The 20,311-nt window shown below is 38.0% G+C and overlaps 3 protein-coding genes across 5 annotated transcripts; all 3 read right to left on the bottom strand.

Moving 5' to 3' along the window:
- Positions 1–1,666: 1,666 nt before the first annotated feature.
- Positions 1,667–10,967, bottom strand: LOC132789319 (chitin synthase chs-2). 2 transcript variants are annotated; one of them, XM_060797254.1, is made up of 10 exons: positions 10,798–10,967; positions 10,490–10,728; positions 10,255–10,424; positions 10,029–10,155; positions 9,640–9,846; positions 9,191–9,366; positions 8,524–9,081; positions 6,894–7,143; positions 3,377–4,606; positions 1,667–2,942 (listed from the first exon to the last, which is right to left on the bottom strand). In XM_060797254.1, the coding sequence occupies exons 1-10, from the start codon at positions 10,836–10,838 to the stop codon at positions 1,810–1,812; spliced, it is 4,131 nt and encodes a 1,376-aa protein (XP_060653237.1). In that variant the 5' UTR covers positions 10,839–10,967; the 3' UTR covers positions 1,667–1,809. The 2 variants fall into 2 exon arrangements, with proteins under 2 accessions (XP_060653237.1, XP_060653236.1); XM_060797253.1 differs by having other exon boundaries at positions 1,668–2,942; positions 8,524–9,099; positions 10,798–10,965.
- Positions 10,968–11,825: 858 nt separating this feature from the next.
- On the bottom strand, positions 11,826–15,082 carry LOC132792328 (organic cation transporter protein-like). Of its 2 annotated transcripts, none has more exons than XM_060801633.1 (6): positions 14,538–15,082; positions 14,234–14,471; positions 13,405–13,508; positions 12,576–13,345; positions 12,302–12,483; positions 11,826–12,239 (listed from the first exon to the last, which is right to left on the bottom strand). In XM_060801633.1, the coding sequence occupies exons 1-6, from the start codon at positions 14,816–14,818 to the stop codon at positions 12,036–12,038; spliced, it is 1,779 nt and encodes a 592-aa protein (XP_060657616.1). In that variant the 5' UTR covers positions 14,819–15,082; the 3' UTR covers positions 11,826–12,035. The 2 variants fall into 2 exon arrangements, with proteins under 2 accessions (XP_060657616.1, XP_060657617.1); XM_060801634.1 differs by having other exon boundaries at positions 12,302–12,480.
- A 1,420-nt stretch (positions 15,083–16,502) lies between these two features.
- On the bottom strand, positions 16,503–19,176 carry LOC132793450 (solute carrier family 22 member 7-like). Its single transcript, XM_060803378.1, is given in 8 exon segments — positions 16,503–16,973; positions 17,032–17,213; positions 17,556–18,186; positions 18,188–18,332; positions 18,389–18,492; positions 18,686–18,786; positions 18,830–18,909; positions 18,965–19,176. Coding segments are annotated over 8 exon segments (1,647 nt in total). The 3' UTR covers positions 16,503–16,781.
- Positions 19,177–20,311: the final 1,135 nt, after the last annotated feature.

Below are 20,311 nucleotides of genomic sequence, written 5' to 3'. Positions count from 1 at the left end.
CTGGTCGGCTGGCCAACTGGTTGTTGCATGCCACTTGGTCTCACTGTACTCGCCCCTTTCCTCAACTCTGTGAAAATGGCAATCGTCGAACGGCAAAACGGCAGCAAAAATACTGCAAATAGAAAAGTTTTTCAATCGAATTTTATACTTTATGTGCCGGTATCGTATCCGTTTCTGTTTTATGTTTTATGTGTTCATTGAGCGCTTTTTGCTGCACAAGAAACCAGCTCAAATCCATAAATATCAAAATATGAATTTATATGCCTTTTGGGCAAAGGCCCAACTAAACAATGTTACGCATTCGCAACGTTGGCCAACTACCAAAAACCAAAATAGTGTCAAGTCTGGCATAAATTCGATTCTTTGGTTTCGTTTTCTTGTGCATCCTATGAACAATAGCAGTCATAATTGAAACTAGCAAGAAATGTATATTTATTTGCAAAACTCTCTGCTTCCTTCTCTTTGAGAGAATATCTATTGCAATTGCAAATTGTTTGCTATCCATAAATGTAGAATCAAATGAATTGTTTGGTTTTGGTCTTTGGACGTGTTTGGTTAATTGTTTGCTCAAAATAGTAATCAATACTTTGTGTGCTTGTGCAGTCAAATATTGCAATATTATGATGCTAAAAGTTTGCCATATCAGACATATTAAAATACAGATTATTGTTGAATGTTTGGCCAAAGTAGTAATCGATATTTTATGTGATTCAGTAGTCAAATATTGCAATGCAAATAAAAGTACATAAGAATAAAGCATAAAGTTTAGTAAAAGAAATATTATGATGCATTTTTAAAGGTAAAACTTTAGCATATGAAATATAGATTACTGTGAAATACATTAAATAATTGTGGGCCATATAACTAATTATTGAAGTCTCTGCTCATTCAACTTTTTACTTAATTAGCTATTGCTGATTACTAAAGTTGACTTTTTTAATTTCTTTTTAAGTGTAATTTTTCTTAATCGGGCAATTTAAGTTTTTTCTTTATTGACTTGCTCTTCATTATTTTATAACTTGGCTGAATTCATCACTTTGCTGGCTTCCGTTTTAGTTAGTCAGTTCCTTGCAATGTAATTGCATCTACAACGTTTCCTTTCCTCTTTTTCTCATGTCGTTCCTAAAGCACAGTTTGTCCAGTACTTACTTTCTTTTAATATATGCGCATTGCCAAAGTAGTAGGTCCAGATTGTGCATTCTATTTACTTGGCTTGGCTGCACAAAAACTCGGTAAATTCACTTACAAAACACTTACGCCGACACCTAAGCACACACCCACATACACACACACTGGCACAAACATATGCACAAAAAGAGAGAGAAAGAGTAAAGACAGATGGCAGAAAAACTTGTGCATTGCAGCAGAAACTTCATCAAATCCAAGCTAATCACACTTTGATTTGCATTTCGCAACGAACGCAGAAGGAACGAACTTTCTTTTACTTGATGTTGATGCCGCGCACAAACACAAAAAGCGCAGCCATGGAGCACTTAACTCTAAGCATCGCCACGACATTGATGAATGACGCCACCCACACACTGAACCCGAACCTGAACTCTCCTCCTCCTCCTCCTTCTCACCCGCCATCTTGTAATTATGCTAATGAGGCGCAAGGCATCCTGGTGCTGAATGCTGGAAGTAAGCATCGCCTGTCTTGCCTTGACTTGCCACTTGAGTTAAATGCAATTAATTATATTTTTTGCCACAGGGCTTTTTAGGGTTACACAAAACTCTTTATAAAACTATCATCAGATAGAGAGAGAGAATCATAAGTAGCTTATAATACAACTCTAAGAATCATTTCATTTAATACTGCGATTCATTATCATATATCTGCATATTGCTGAAGCTCACTTTCTTGGCATGAAATGGCACCATAGGCGGTCGAACTCCCGCCTTTGGAGGATTTGTCGGCGTGCCTGCTGCATTGATCTTCGCTTCGGAGCGGCGTTCTTGAAACAGTTTGATGGACTTGCGACTCAGCGGTAAATTCTTCATGTTCAGCTCATCTTCGCTGAAGAATCGTCGCTCAAAATTGCGCACCAGATCGCTGTAATCATTCTGCTGTTTGTTGCGTGTTTCGTGCAGCTTAAAGATGGTCTGACGGCGTACCATGCTCTCGCGGTGATTATCCTGATCCACTTCCAGTTCATCATAGTGATGTGCATCCGCATCGTCGTCATCGTCAAACAGTCGCTTGGGTCGCTGCAACCGTCGAGCTATGTGCACTGCGCTGCCATTCAGCTCCAGCAACGCATCCTCATCACTCAGTTGTCCATTCGAGCGAAACCAATCCAGTTCTATGGTGGCCAACAGCTGTGACATTGTGGCAAAGCGATGGAAGAACATCGCTATAAACTGTATGATTAAGATCAAGCCAAAGAAGATCACAAAGCACAGTCCAATGGGATCTAACTCCTTGTAGTGTCTGTAGATGCCCACTTGCAGATTGTCGCGATCAAAGGATACATAATCCGTAGGATCTATGGGCCACTTTAGATGCAAGTAGTCCTTCTTTAGCTGCAACAGAAACACGATTAACACAAAGATGGCATTCACCATCACAAAAGCAAACGCAATCATATTTCTCAGCTCCTTCAAGTCATCAGCCATAGTTTGTTTCTGCTCTTTGGTTAATTCCAAAGGTTTCAGATACTGTTTAATCAGATCCTTCCAGAAACGTTGCTCCACCAACGTGATTTCACCTAGCTCCGAATCTATAAGCAGCATATCGTTTAACCAGCCTGGCAAATAGTTATCCGGATCGTTGGCAGTCTCTTCCCCATCATCTCGCAGCACTGGCGCTTCCCTTGTGCCCCAAGTAACATCGTTCATGTTGAACACGGAGAAGATCATGAGCAGCATGTACATCGAGGGAATGGTGATGTAATAGATGACACCGCAGATGAGCGCCCAAAATTCCTGGGGATGCATTAAGCCTGCGAAGGAAACATAACTTTAGTTGGGATGTAAATTTTACCTACTTTTACTAGCTTAACGACAACGACACAACTTTTAGTGCAGCATCAGAGATTTTCTGTGTTTTTCTTGTTTACAGCTAAATTGTCTGTCGCGGCAGTTATGCGAATTATGCTTTAAAAATTTAAAATTAATGAATAACTTATGAAGTAGTAGCTTGGTAAGGTTTTTTAATGTGTGTTCTGTATTGTTATTTGATGTATAAAGTTATAATTTGATTGCAGATAGATGTCGCTTTATTCGAAACAAAGTAAATAGGTATAAAAGCAATTCCAATTTTATTTATTGTGTTTCAATTTGCAGGTGAACAAATTAAATTATGCTCCTCAATGCACTTAAATCAAATCAATTAATCAATTTACATGCTTGAAATATTAAGTGATTAAATCCTTACCTGATATGGTGATTTGCACAGCAACTAGCAGAAAGAAAAGCGAAGCCGGCGCCAGTGGACCATCCTCGATCATCTGAACAATGATGCCTATAAGCACGGCCATCATAACCAGGCAATAGATGGCACTTATTACGAATGCAATCAGCAGCTGAAACTTTTGCTTCAAATAAACGCAGCTCAGTATGAAAACGAGAATAGGACAAAAGTTCCACAAGAAAGCAGTCCATATATCAATAGAAAAAACAGCCACCAAAGCTCCGACCATCATGAGGAAAATAGTGCCAGGTCCCAGTACAGTGCCAATCATCAACATCCCTTGGTACATAATGTACAAAGTTGAGATGGAGTTGTTCTTCTTCACCACAGTACTTGCATCGGCGAGTATATCAAAGATGTTGGCAATGGTTGAAGGCACCCAACGTCGGCGTTGATTGTAAAACTCATTAAAGTACTCAGGCGAATGAGTAAAAGCATCCGAGGCAGCACAATACTCCACTCGAGAGCCCTGCTTCAGCAGCAGAGTGCAGAGCCAACGATCCTCGCCCTGATCATATTGCACCATCTTCATGGCCTCTGAGCTGACCAGCGTATAGCGTTTCATGACACTATTCTCCATGAGAGCGCTGGCACGAAACAAGCTGAAGCAGCCGGGACTGCAGAGCACACAGCCAATCACATGCTCGGTCGCCTTTTGCAGCCAATGGCCAATGGCATACTCGAATTTCTGATACCAGACCATGGGACCGCGACCCACGGGATGAATGCGTCCACAGGCAGCGCCCAGCTCATCAATCGCCTTCATGCGGTCAATCAGCAGCTGCACAGCTCGCGGCTGAAAATCAATATCACCATCCAAGGCCAGCAGAAAGGTGTTCTCAGCGATGACAGCCTTGCGTTGCGCCGACAACAGCTCCGTTTCCATGATGCGAAAACCCAACAGGTAATACATATACATGACCTGAGACCAGCGCTTCTTGTGACGTATTTTATCCTTGTTCTTTAGATGCGCCACCATCTTGGTGCGACCGGGCAGCGTCCACACCAAGCGACCTCCGTACGGTGTTTCGATTTTTAACGGCGGCTTGATTTTAATATTAACCCCATAGATCTCGAAGGCGGCCTTGTCAATAGTGCGTATCAAGGTCTTTACGTATTCATTTAATGGCGGATTCCTTTTGTTCTGACAGTGTCGTTGATCCAGCACAAAAGCATCATCGAAAAATATGTTTGCTGTGAAGGGGAAATGGAGTTGTATATTTTTGAAGACTAACCATTTTTCGATAATTTCTATTGTAGTCAATTTGAATGCATAGAAAAAAAAAGAAAAAACTTTTTAGATATTATTATTTATCAATAATCGTAAACATAATTATTTTTCATATGTATTACGTATACGTAATCTATGTATGTATGCCGTTATCTTGGTATATACTACGTATACGTAATATATAAGTACATACATATATTACGTAGACGTAATCGTAAATGTGTATATTACCTATGTATAATATATATTACGTATACGTAATCTATGTATGTATATCTTAGAGCATGTAAAGCAAGACAAATTCCCAAACTTGTCAAACTTGTTTGAACTTGAAAGCTAAATTGAAAAGTGTACGAAAAATTTTTAGATATGGGCATTTCTCAAAGTCGCGAACGTACGTTCGTACGAGATAAATTAGAAAAATAAAATCGAAAACAAACGTTTCCTGAAACTTTTTTACTCTTCGATAGCATTTGTATAGCTCTTTGGTTAGTGTAAATTATGGGGCTTATCGATTTTTAATTTTCATAATATTGTCAAAAAACATGCGGTCGCGAACGTACGCGAAATGGAAGTCAACTTTGGCTTAATACAGTAAAATGCAAAACTCTGCGAATTGAGACGGGATATTTTAAAAAAATAACTTTACTTTTAAAGTAGAATCATGTAGCTTTCTATTAAGTCTACTCCCAAGAAAATATCTCCATTTATTTATTTTTAATTTAATTAAGTTCCGGTCGCGAACGTACGGTCGCGAACGTACGATTTTTCCATGTTGTATTATTTATTAAATTTTTATTTTACCACAACTTTTTTTTTATTAATAACTTCATATTTCATAAAAACAAAACAAACAAACAAAACAAACTCAATTTAATGTGTCTAATAACATTTAAAAGCAAAAAAAATAAATTTTTATTAAATATGAAATATGTACTGAAATTTATTAATAGCAAGAAAAATATGTAATAAATAATAAGTAATAACTAACAAGTAATAAGTAACTGCAAACGACATAGTTTTCAAAACAAAAACAAAAAAAATTTTTTTAATCCATGCGACGCTAGTAAAAATCGACATAGGCTTATAGGTAAGGTCGCGAACGTACGCTACTTTGACAATCAATAAAAAAAGATTGGCTTGAGTAACCCCAACGATTTTTATATTTTTAATATATATACCAAAATCACTTAACACGAGAAGTTTCATTCACCTGCTTGCACTTATTGCGGAGCAATTAAAATAAAATGATGTTTTTGGTCGCGAACGTACGATTTGAACATAGATAAGAAGCAAAATAAAAATAAACAGTTAATTGAACATTTTTTCGCTCACTTTGCATTTTTTATCTTATTATTGGATTGCTATTAAGAGATTTGGTAGAAAAAGAGCAAACATATCATATGTTTTCTTTGCGAAATAATAAAACAAAAAAAAGCATACAAAAGGAGCTAAAAGAGAAAAAATTACATTTTTTCAGTTTGCAGGCAAATTTTTTTTATAAAAACAACCGAGATATGCTACGGATCCATTGTATTATCAAAATTTGGATATTTCTTTATGACATTATACAAAAAAATACGATGAATGTGAAGATTTTTTTTTTCGGTCGTGGTTTACCTTTCTTTGAGAATTGCCCATATTTTAAATAATAATTATTAATTAAATCACCTTTTATTTTCAATTATTATAATCTAAATTATTTCTCACACCTCTTACGTATACGTAATCTATGGACTTGTACATTCTGCATATATGAAAATAAGGCAAATTCTAAAAATTGTCGAACACTGAACAAAATTTATATGAAAAAAAGAATTGGGTACAATTTTTGGCCGTACGCCATTTTGGCAAATGCGGAAATGAACACGCCAAATGCTATAAATAGTAATCTTACTATTCGAAGTGCACAGCTGGTGCTGGAGGATACTTTTATTCAACACTGTATTTGGCTTGCATAAATTTCTAATTTGACACTGGGTGCTGCGACATTTCTATGGCCAGGCAAAGCCAAAATAGATTTTATGTATGCATACAATTTCAAAGACAGGACAGCATAGTGCAGCACAGGACAACTGCCGACGACAGCAGCAGGACACTGACAACTGCAGTCGAAAATAAGGAGCCAGAAGCAAGGTTGCATTGCTTATGCAAAATTTCGAATACAAGTATCTAAAAAACGAAACCTTAAAATGTAAAGTACTCGTGGTAGAAGTAAAGTAGAATGATGCACTTGACATATTTACATACTTTCCAATTCATAGTATTCATCATCCGCTTTGCCACCATTTAGATGCGTTTTTGCCATTCGTCGTGCGCATTGATCCTCATCCAAGCGTACAATTGATTTCAGAAATTCCATCATCTCCTCTTCAGTCTCGTGCCACATTGTTGCACAAACAATCAGTTGCGGTATTTTATCCTTTTCCTGTATATCGCGACTCGAATTGCTGTCAGCTGCCAGACCCGCTTTCGCATCTCCAGGAACCGTCAAATCGCTCTGCGAGTGCATCACATGAATAAATAAAATTCCAGGTGAAGATTTTCCGTGAAATATTGAAAATTGTTTAGCGAAACTTTAAGCAGTTGAGTTTAAATTTATGGAATATTTAAATTAACATAAAATGACTATTAGAAAATACTTTCAGAATAGCCTTTCTGAAATAATATTAGTGTAACCAGACAGCTGATTTGAATAGTGCTAGGGAAATAAATTATATTATAGTTTTTAAAATATATTAAATGAAATAAATTAAATTTAAAATATGAAAATTAAAATGGAAAGTTAACAACTAGAAGTGAAAGACAATAAAATTTGTATAAGCTAAAGTACACTCTAAAAATGAGGACTAAATAAAATATGACAAAAGATAAATGAAAACAAATGCATATATTAGGGGTAAAATAAAACTTGCATTATCTACATATGGAAATACATTTATTCAATTTCAAGTACTACTTTATATACGAGTGCATTCAGAACAGGTCACTATAAAAATAATGTAACTTATTTAGCTTTATAGATCGTATTACTCAACTTTTTTAATTCTAAATATTTGATCTCTTTTACAGACTGCATTAAGTTCATAGAAAATCACTTGCAAGCGAAATTAACACACACACTATTTGAGATGGGAGTTGGAAAACTTAAAAGTCAAGTTATACAGCATAAGTGAGTGACTTTCTTAATGTGTGGCTAATGGCATTGCGACCCTTTTGGAATACATAATTCACTGTCAGTCTAATTTATGCTTTTGAAAAATCAACATATGAAGCCTGATTTTAATTACTTTTTGTGTATTTATGTTTCCACTTTTCGGGGCAAAATCCATTGACGTCTGCCAAAGTACTTCGTGCACCGCACACAGGCCAAAAACTGTAGCACTTTTAATTAAGTTAACATCGACAAAACCTACGCACCAAAAATTTCACTACACACGCCACGCCAGTTATCGCATAAAGTGTGCAAAACGAAGCAGAGAGAGTGAGAAAGAGAGATAAAGGGAATAAATGTGTGAAAGCAAGAGAGAGCATATATACAAACATTCCCAGAACTTTGCAGTTTCCCCGTCATTTAACTTAATTACATTGCCTGACATTTGGAGCGAAACGCGACACACAGCCAAAAAGTCCTGTGCAAATACTGACGAGATGCGAGTTGAGAGAAAGCAAGAGAGAGAGAAACAGAGAGTGGGAATGAGATGGAGAGTGCAAAAGGCGAGATAATCAGCAGCTAGACTGCAAACACTTGACGCCAAAAACTTGGCATGATGATTGATGTTAATGCCTGATTACAATAATTCATTAACATGAACTTGGCGCAAACATTAAAATTCGAATTGTATTCGTTAGCGTTAGCGTTAACCAGTTAGCTACCCACCTTAATGGTCAGATACTCATCGGTCCAGTCGAGAATGCGTCTATTCATCATGGAGCATTGATCCACCAGCAGGCCACAGTACCAAGGACACACGTACAGCTTCTCGGTGGGTGCGTTCTTGTCATTTCTCGCCCGCCACAGATGCAGGCACGTCCACAGCTGGGCCAGCCACCACAGTGCCCACAGCCAGAGCGCGTACTCAAGACTCTTTTCGCCCAGCTGCTGCAGATTGCGACCAAGTGGCTGCAACGTCAGATAATCCGGCATCAGACCGTGCAGCGAACACAAATCCGCAGCACGCATCTGGGCCAGCCAGGTTGCCAGGCCAACGGTGACGGGTGTCGCCAGGCAAAGTGGCAGCGCATAGCTGAAGCTCTGTATCTTTATCTTGCACGCAAACTTGCCGAAAATGTGACACAAATAGGCAGCGGACACCTGCAGCAGGAGTGCGTAGATAACGGCATTCGTATTCGACTGCAGTGAGAACTGCTTGCTTGTCGTCGCCTTGATAAATGAGCTGCCGTTGATTGCGATTGTGCCTGCCAAATTCACCGTATCCTGCAAACCATCCGCATGCTACAATTTCCAAAAACACAAAACTCAGATAGCAGTTGCCTAATGAGCTCTACGCTCTGTTAGTTCTCTCTCAGCTGTGCTCTCCACATACCGTTACTCTTATGATGTGCGTTTGCCACGCCTTCACAAACAGCTTAAAGTAGTCCATAAATTTCTGACCGTGTAACAGGAAACCCATCAGGCCAAACACCAGTATCTTCAAAGGGGCCACATACAGGTAAGTATGATAACGTGAGCGTGTGAAGCGTATTGTTCGAATAATGTAGGCTGAAATTGTACATAGAAGGAAATAGTGTACAAAATTATTATCCTTTGTAAAACTCATTCTTCTTATTAGTAAGAAAAAGTAAGTAACTTTGTACAAAAAAGTTCTACTTAATGCACAAATGTGTCTCTCAATTCATGACAATAATCTAAATGCGAGTACAAGATGTGTGTGTGTGTGTAAATCATTAGAAGTCAACTATTGCACTATCTAATAATTATGTACCACTTTATTGAAGAATCTTCCACAATAAAAAATAAATAACGTTGACTCACCTATTGACTCGTGTGTGTTGGCAAAATTCTCCCACCAACGAAATGAGATCAACAACAATGGTATTGCCAGTAATTGCACCTCCAGCTGCGAAGACATTGCTGGCCAAATCACGAAGACGCTGCCCTGTGATATCATTGCCAAAATGGCAGCTGCGAGCACATATATATCCACAGATTTCCATTGCAAACGTGCGACAGTCAGCAGCTCTAAGTAAGAAAAAAATTGTTAAGCAGAGGCAAATGGCAATCAATTTAATTGCTGTCAGGGCTGTCCGACAAGGAGAGGCTGATAAGAAGAAACTAGATGCTAGATGGTGGCTGCTTGATGGTTGATGGTTGAATGCTTGAATGGTTCTGTGTGTGCTCTACATATATAGGAAGTTACTCACTGAGCAGTGCCGGGACAAAGCCCACGCAGCAACCGAGCATCGCTCCACGCGTCACATCCAATTGCGGCAACACGGTGAAGGTGAGCAGCGCCAAGCCAACGACGTGCAGCAGTTCAAAGAGTGTGACCTGATTAGCGACAGAAGCAACAACACCACGAAGAGTGAGAGAATGAGAGCTTATCAATCTTGGGAGCTGCGTCGTCACACAAGAACACAGATTACTCACCAGTGCCACTTCCAGTCGGCTGGGTCGCTGCTCGCGCTTGAACATGCAGATGCGGAGGGAGCGCAGAAAGGTCAATAGCTCGGGGGCGGCAAAGGCAAAGATCAGGGCCCAAACCCAGGCAATTTGTTCCAGCTTGCTGCGCATTGCCATCACCTGGCCGTCAAGAAGAACTGCAAGAGTTTTGTCCGAAAGCTTATCCAAACATTGCTTTTGACCACCACCTTCCTTGACTTACGGTATTTGCTGCACATTTGCACCTTTCCATCGCCATTGGTATTGCCAGCCATATAGATATAAGCTAACTTGGCTGCCACGCTGGAGGCCAACACAACACCGAAGACCACAATGTACGTGAAAAGCTTGAAAAGTTTCGTGAAAAATTGCAATTTCTTCCAATCAGCATCGGAGCCACTCGTTCGCTTTGCCGGCGGATCCTGAAACGAATCCCACAAAGCTGGCTTGTCTCGCACCTTGCTGCGATTGTGCAGAATGTACTCGAACTATTTAATAACCATTATGATTGATGTTTGCACATTTACTCACCGACTTCGCATAAAATAGTCACCATCGTAGTCCGCACTCATGTCTATTCACAAGCATTCACGTTACTCAACTGAATGGCAAGGCACTCGGGGCAATTATTGATAGGTTTGATGGTTAAGGTTACGAACCAAACGAGATATCATCGAAGTGCGTAAGTTGACAGCATGTCAACAAGACGCTCCCGATGATGGGCCTTATCATTGCACAGAGAGAGCACTTGCCACCTGCCTCTTGCCTCTTAATTGCCTTTAATGCACGGCATCGACGTACTGCCATCAACAGTGCAAATGAACTTTGCAAATATTTATAAACAATATTTATACGAGAGAGCTGCACCGGGTCATACAAGCTCTTTCATATTCGAATGTGATTCTGTCACTTTGATTCATGCGAACGAGTGAATCTTGCAGTTGTTTATAAGCTATCAAATTGATTGACACTGGACACACTCGATCGTGCTTCTGTTAATTGTATTTTTGACAAATTTATTTAAATATACTTAATCACATGCTCACGCTCTCTTATCTTTTTGATAATGGACATTTTTATTTCACCTGATGATTATCAGTATTTAATTAAATCTAAATCTAAAAGAAATCTTAGCTACCCCCTTAAATTATGAACATTCATAATTTTTATATGAGCAAATGACGAAGCCCTTGTCCACACTCCACGCACTTTATCGAAGTGCACTTTGAACACTTTGAAGCAATTACACCTGGAGGGCTATCAATAAAAAACTACTTAAGTTGCTTTCAATTCAATGATGTTATCAGTGACCTTTTGATTGCCGCATCTGAATCAAAAATATCTATCACTTCATTTAATTTAAAAAGGCATTGCGCCTGTTCTGTTAAAACCATGACGCTTAAAAAGTGTAGCATACTTTTCGGGCGGTAATGGTTTGTGACTCCGCTATTCAATAAATTACTTCACTAGCAATGCGATAGATGGCGCCATCCATCGTCTTCAACTTATTATTCCTAAAGAAGAACTAAAAATTGAAACTTAGTACATTATTTATGGGTTTTTTCCTCTTTATATACAATTTAAAAATACTTTACAAAATGTTCTGTGTGTTACAGTAAAATGGACATACGCACTTAATACTAAATATATTACAGATATAACAGAAATAAAATCAAAAATGCCTTTCGCTTGGATTTAAAATTAAATCAAAATCTTTGGCAATAGCAATTGCTAGCAACCATTTTTGAGGTAATCGTTTTATCTTAGGGTCAGCACATTTTTCTAGGCAACTCCTCTTCCTGCTCCTCATTATCATCTGAATATACTTGGCGCACCACATTCAAATCCCGAGCATCCTCCATTGTTGTGGGCAACACCTTATCTGCTGTCTCCGGAAAACCAAGCGTCAGGAAACCACTGACCAAGGCAAATGTGGCGAATAGTATAGACGGGGCATGCTCGTAGTATTTGGCCTAAAGTAATTAATAACAGTTAATTTATATGGTTTAAGTGAATTGAAGCCATTTAAACATACCAGCAATGGTGTTTGCGGTGCCAGCATGGAGCCAATGCGTCCCACCATAGAACAAAGTGAGAGCAAACTGTTGCGCACATTTGTGGGAAAGATTTCTGAGGTAAAGAAATACAAAATCTGAAAGCTGCATGTTATGGCAAGCTTGCCAATTAGGAAAAGCGTTAAAGATCCAGCATAGTCTTCTAAAAAAAAAAGCAAAAGAAATATTATTATTAAACAATTAACAGCAGTTGCATAAATTTAAAATGCATTAAGTGTCATTTTCACGACTTACCCGATCCGATTGCTGCTGATGCACCCATGCAAATGGCACATATCAACATGGAAGCACACAGAGAATATCTTCTGCCAATTCTATCCATTATGATGAGAGGCAGAAGTAGTCCAGGAATTTGAATAACACCATTTAGCATGAAATTCGTATACTTGCTTCCGCCCAGATTTACAGAGTTTAAACTTAAACCCAGGGCAATCAGCGTATGTGTGAACCAACAGAAGCAACAGTTGGCAATGCGCCAGATGAAGAATCGAGCTGCCTGCATGATGGGATACGGGCTCTCATTGGCTTGCCGCAACTTCGTGCGATTTGTTGTGATCAGCTCATCCAGCTGATCCTTAGGCAGAGATCGCTTATTTATTTTGGCTGCACGCCTCAGCACAGACGCCGCTCGCTGCTCTTGGCCCTGACTTAGCAGCCAGCGCACACTCTCCGGCAGAATCCAGAGGAAGAGTATCTGAAGTATCGCAGGTGCATAGAGGACTCGGAGTAACCAACGCCAATCCTGAACCTGCGATGCCAGGAAGCCCAAAAAGGCTTCGCCCAGAGCATAGAATATTGTGATAATTGTTGCTGCAGCTACACGACGCTTGGGACCAACCAGCTCAATGGCCAGCAGAAAAGCAGTGGGGAACAGAGTGCTGCCCACGGCCATGTCCAGAAATTCGAAGACCAAAAACATGTAATAGTTGGTGGACAATGATCGTATGATGCCCATAATAGCACTCAAAGCTCCTGCGAATGCCAGCATAGTGCGACGACCATATCTGATGAAGAAGAAAGAATAAGTGAGTATTGAAAATTAGTTATAAATAAATTAACTTACCGATCTGCAAAGAAACCACCTATGGGAATACCAACAAACTGTCCCACATTGTTAATGGTGCCTACCAAGGAGAGCATCCACTCGTCGTTGCAAAAGATGCCAAACTGAAAAATAAAGAAAATATTTAATAATAAACAATCGCCAGAAATTCGTACAGTGATAATAAAAAAAGAAAACTTTTCTATGATTATTGCAGACACTTATATCCAATATAATATACATATAGTATTAAAAACAAAAAATGTAATGAATAGAAAACCACCTAAAATCATAGTTGATTACTGTTTATTCATATAAAAAACACAGATCTACATATTTAAATAATTTCTGAATGTATTTATACGTCGGTCCCAGCTGGTGAGTGTTGTAAAATTCCCAGCTTATTGTTGTTATCAATAAATTAAGAGCCCCACACACACATTTAAGAAAGCTGTAGTCGGAAGTGTTCGGTTGTCAAATACCGCAACTCATTATTCTAATATAGAAACAAGTTTAATGGGTGGATGTGAATAAAATAGAAACTACACAATTATTGCCCTGAACATGATTCTGATCAAGAAATTATAAAGATACTTTATAAAATCCGAAATGAATCACTTTTCTTATCAAATTCATTTTCGTTTTTCACTACATAAATATTCACTTCCATGCTATGACTACCGCGAATACAACTCAAACACTTAAGCAAACAATATGTTCAATCAAATGATTTAACGCTTAACTCAGTTGTATTTGAACACCGATTCGCATGAAAACAAACCATTCAAGAAATATTATTTTTAGACATCACAATTTAAATAAATTCCAATGATAAGCAATTCATCTTTACCTCCGTTGAAATGGTTTTCTCTTCATCTCGAAATTTTAAGTCGGTGCCGCATCGTTCGGTACGATTACCAAAAAAGTATGCAACACACATGTCACTTGAGGGATCACTCAAGAATGTTTGATTTACTGTTGAATAACGAGTGCATGCATCCCATTCAGAGTTCTTTATAGGAACTGTAAAGTTTAGCCAAGGCTCTTCATACAAACTGCTTGGACTATCGCATTGGGTGATATTACATCTGCGAAGCAATCGCGATGAGATAAGATAAATGACAATGCCGATTTCACGTATTCACGTAACTCACCTGTGCACCACTGTGCTGGCTGTGAATACATATGAGATCGAGAAGAACGCGTTAAACACCATGGGGACACACAACAACACATAATTGATGATTTGATACCGGCCAAATTGGCCGATTCTAACGAGAATCGCATCGAGAGAATTATCTTCACTCGTGGATGCCTCGACATTCTCAGTTGCCGACTCAACGGCATGTCCATTGGACGTTGTGGAACTCTCGTCGACGCAGACAACGCCGTTGGCATTGCCATTGCTAGTCCCGCTTCTCTTATCGCCCAACATGTGTTCGGATATACAATGAAATCAAGTTTAAAGTCACAGTCACAATTCTTCTGGATATTTCACTCGTTGCTTGTATGAAAACACGTGTTAAAATGCACTTTTTTATCTGTCTTTTGAATGCACACGATTTATAAATATGCCGTTTGGTTCTGCGGGCTTTTTTTTTAGCCCATAAGTACGTATAAATGTCTGATTCTATTGCCGTTTTGTCGGTCGTTGCTGGCTCTTACGTCCGCTCCGTTGGAGCGTCTAACTGGGAGCAATGTCGCTCATTGACTGATTCGTGCTGAGTGCCGTACGCATCAACCGGCTGAGGTTGAGGTTGAGTGTACGTTACTCACTATACTCTTGATAAAGGCATGTAGCTTTATCGATTTCTCTTACAGTTCTTATATAGTTCTTAAAATGCTAAATAAAGTGTTTTGACTTTGATAATGAAATGCATCGAAAGAATGCTTTGAAATATGATTTACAATATTACAAATTTGAATTAAATTTTTAAAATTACTGAACTAAAATTTACAATACATATGTGGTTAAAATGATTTTTTGTCTCTACTATATTAATAAATCATTAAAAAAGATGCAAAAAATATAGAATTAATTGAACCAGTAAGTCAGTTAAGACAATACCTTTCCAAATAAGTATATCTCAATACTAAATAATTATATTTTAAGACGTAATCAATTTTCCTAAATTTAAATGAATTGATCACTGATAATTATTGCACGTGATTTGGTTTGTAGTATTTGAAATAGTAAAATTCAGTACCGATCATATTCAATCTAAATGAAGAGAGATTTTCTAAAAATAGTTGGAAAGAGGTTTTTGTTTTAAGCATCAGAAAACAGATTATCTTCGAAAATTTCGTTTACTTTTTTTCGCTTTCCTCTCTGTTTCTGTTTTCTGTTTTGATTTGCCTTCGGTTGATTACGACACTTGATGGCGTGCACGCTTCATGTATGTATAAGATCCGCTCTCAGCTCAGTCGGTTAAATTCGTTTAGTCATCTGCTCTTCACTCTTCGTCCGCAGCTCGCTCTCTCTTTCGTTCTCGTCTGCTCTTATCTTGACCTTATCAACTAGTCTGGTCTACTATTTCATAGTTAATGATGTGTACTCAACGCATTTACTGTCTGCTTTGACGACCCTTAACGGCTTCATTAGTCGACTGCTGATTGATATCAAATACGTATAATCGAAATGTAAATACAACAATTTCGCTCTTCCAATTGATTTTTTTTTTTATCAGAAAGCGCCTTCCAACCCGATAGCTGGTGTTAGCAGCTGTTGCTGTCTGTCTAGCGAAACATGCATTTATGAATGAGTCAACAAAGAGATAAATATTACCTGTTGAGGTGTATCTATAGGAAAGTATCGTGGGAATTCAATAAATGAACTTTGAACGGCAGCAAAAAAAGGGTAAGTGCAAAAACATTTGACGCAATATATGTTCATACAAGTGAATACTATAATAATTTCGGGACAAGCTGGATCGTCATTAATAAATTATCACTTTAATAGCAAATGAATTGATTACAAATATTTGAAATATTTGTATTTCATTCAGTGAGTCGCAATAATAAAGATTAAAGTTACTAGGTACTAATGATTGGATCTACGATAAATCAATGACAAATACTGAAGAATTTATTAGAAATCAATAACGTTTTATTAAGGAAATAGCAGTGGTTATTTTATTACGATTTAACACTGAAATGAATTTCTATCTTGTACCCAAAATACACTCAGATTAGATAAGACCCTAAGCTTCAAGTTCTCTCAGTTCCTAACATCGAATATAAATCTCTTATTACAACAACTACTAATACGATCTGAATGCTATATTTGGCAATCGAATGTTGACCATTTGATATTTTCACTTGTCATTCTATGCGACGACAAATATGACAAATATTTACAATATTAAATTGAAACCAAGTCTCTGACAAATTTTAAATGATTATACAGCAGTTTTTGAGACTTTGGAAATTTTTGTTTGTTTCATTTGCTGACTTCTGTCCAAGGCACGTGCTTCCTCCAACGTTGTAGGTAATACTTTATTAGCTGTTTCGGGAAAAAACATGGCAATCACCGAGGCCAGCAAACCAAATGTGGCAAACAGCAAATGTGGCGCATACTTATAGTAGTTTATCTAAAATAATCAATAGATTATAAAAGTCATAAGAGTAGATTACACTAGTATTACATACCAATAAAGGGGTTTGTGGCGCCAACATGGAACCAAAGCGACCCACCATGGAACAGAATGAAAGCAAACTGTTGCGGCAACTGGTCGGAAATATTTCTGAGGTAAAAAAGTACAAAACCATAAAGCTGCCAGTTGAAGTCATTTTTGCTAGAAAGTAGAGTGGCCCAGCAAATGAGGGATAATCTGAAAATAAAAAACAATTAAAAACAATTAACTTGATTTCCCCTTAAAATCGTATCAAAATTTCAGCCAAAAAGTATTTTAATCAATAAATCAAGCAGTGAACTCAAAAAATTCGTGTTAAACTCATTAATCACAATCAAAAAGTAGTTTTTGAAAACGTGTTTATGGAAGCCTTGGACCATTGCTTTTATAAGTATTGAAAGTTGATATTGCAAGAATACTTTTGAGTTCATTGTAATATATTGGAAATGCATTGCAAATAAAATTTACAAAATTTGGATTTAAATTTTACTTAAGCGGAACATAAAAATATTGTATTTTCTATTGTCAATTATCAATTACCTTCTGCAAAAAGTGCCATTGTCAGCAGTAGAACAGCAGAAGAGCTGAGGAACATGCTTAGGGTCCAACGACGTCCAATGCGATGCATTAACAGCATGCTAAGCACGATGCCCGGCAACTGCATAAATCCCATCATGCTGAAATTCTGGAATTTATTTTCACTCAATCCAACGGAGTTGAGGGTTAATCCTAGAGTGATTAAAGTGTTGGTGAACCATAAGAAACAGCACTGTGCAATGCGCAAACCAAGTGCACTAAAGATCTGTTTAGCACTGTAATGACCTTGAGTTGCTTTCGAACTAGCCACTAATTCACGATTGGTTCGTATCAACTCGTTAAGCTGATCTTCTGGCAAAGATCGCTGATTGATTCGTGCAACTCGTCGCAAAGTGTGAATGGCGTCCTCTTCCCTCGATTGACTGAGCAACCAGCGTACACTCTCGGGCAGATAGCAAATGAAAATAAGATGCAGCAATGCTGGAGTGTAAAGTAATCGGAGCAGCACTCGCCAATCTAGAATATAACCAGCCAGATATCCCATTCCCGCCTCTGCCAGACCGTAGGTGGAGCTAATGAACGTTGCGGCTACCACTCGATGTTTGGGACCAACAAATTCGATTGCCAGTAAAAAATGCTGTGGGATACAATGTGCTGCCCACAGTCATATCCAAAAATTCAAACGATAGGAAAGTATAGTAATCGGGAGCATAAGATCTCGCTAGTCCACACAGTGCACTCAATACTCCAGTAATAACAAGTATTAATTTGCGACCATAGCTTGAAGATTAAATCTAATTTAATATAACATTTTTTAATAATTGAGATACACTTACCGATCTGATAGATATCCACCCAATGGTATGCCCACGAATTGTCCAACATTGTTGACAGTTCCGACCATCGAAAGTTTCCATTTATCTGAGCAAAAGATGTCAAACTGAAATAATGAATATAGTTTCAGGGGTTGTACCAAAACATCACAAAATAGTTTAAGTGTTTCTATAATTATAGTTTTAGGTTCTCTGACAGTACATATTACATTGTATGCGAAAATGCACAGCTTAGAAAATGGATTTTGAAGTATAAAACTAAATACAGAATTTTTTTACTCATTTTGATAAGAGTCTTACCTCCCTTGATATAGTATTCTCTCTATCCTTAAATTTGTAGCCCGCATCGCAAGCAACTCTACGAGTGCTGTTAAAAAAAGCGAGCTTCACAAGGTCCTTTCATGCCCGACAATGCTTCATAATGCTCACAATCATCCCATTTACCATTATTCTCTGGTATCGAGAAGTTTAGCCAAGGCTCAATAAATTTGCTAGTAAGATTATCACATTCACTTATGCTACACCTAAAAGCGAATATGTAAAATGAAGTTTTAATTTACAAGATTAACCTCTACTTACCTGTGGCCCACACTACTGGCTGTGAACACATAGGATAATGAGTAGACGGCGTTGCAAATGATAGGCAGGCAGAGCATCACATAGTTGATAATTTGAAAGCGTCCACATTGTCCGATGTTAATGATCAACGCATCCAGAATATTGTCCTTTCTCGGTTCGACGTCTACTGGCTTTTGCTTGTCAGTGTTTGACTTGATCTCATGATGTTCCATGCTTCCATCAGCTCCGTCTCCGGCAGACTGAATTCAGCTCGGCTTGGCGAACACAGCGATCACTTAAGTGACTGATTCACAATGTTGAAGGCGGCGGAGCGGGGTGGGGCACCAGATTTTCCACAAGATTTTCGCACGTTTTCTATTAACTACACGCCGACATCAGGCCATTAATGCTTGTCGCGGCAGCTGAAGCTTCATTATTGTTTAGATCTCGCAAGTATTCTCTATATTCTGAGTATTTCAGTCTCTAATGCAATTCTCACCGATTTGCGGGGCTAATGAACTTGCGAGCCTAATAAACGATTTCAATGAATGCTTTATTCTACAATTGATGATATGTATGGTTATGCAAAAAAAAAATATTGTCGAAAGAGTCTGAGCATAGTTAAAAATACCAGGGAAGAAATATACGACACATATTAACATATTATTAACTTACATGTATGTACATTTTGTAAAAAATTCGATTTACAATACTTGGCTTGAACTGTAATATTTTTATACCCGCTACCCATAGAATAGAAGGGTATTATAACTTTATGCCGACAGGCAATGTACGTAACAGGTAGAAGGAGGCATCTCCGACCCTATAAAGTATATACATTCTTGATCAGCGTCAATAGCCGAGACGATCTAGTCATGTCCGTCTGTCTGTCTGTCCGTCCGTCCGTATGAACACCTAGATCTCAGAGACTATAAGAGATAAAGCTATATTTTTTTTCGACAGCATTTGTTATGTTTGCACGCAGATTAAGTTTGTTTCAAATTTTTGTCATGCCCCTTCCGCCCCAGCAAATTAAAAATAAAATCGAATAACAAGCGTAATTTTAAAGTTAGAGCTGCGAATTTTTGTGTATACAATAATAACTATAGTATTTATGAAAATTTGGTTGCGATCAGACAAAATTTGTGTAAGGTATTAATGAAATACTTTTGTATGGGCAAAATCGCCTACTTACTGGCGTTCTTAGTTACTTTATCCGACAATCTAGTATATTGCCATCTATGGTATATTTTGAATATACCAAATATACCATTGGGTATAATTTTAGTATTTCTTGTAGTATTTTCGGTATATTTTGAAAATAATACCGCAATATTTTGCTTTTATTCAAAATGGGTAGCGGGTATC

This window comes from Drosophila nasuta, chromosome 3 (genome assembly GCF_023558535.2).
Source record: "Drosophila nasuta strain 15112-1781.00 chromosome 3, ASM2355853v1, whole genome shotgun sequence".
NCBI lineage: Eukaryota > Metazoa > Arthropoda > Insecta > Diptera > Drosophilidae > Drosophila > Drosophila nasuta.
This window is presented reverse-complemented; position numbering and strand designations above follow the sequence as displayed.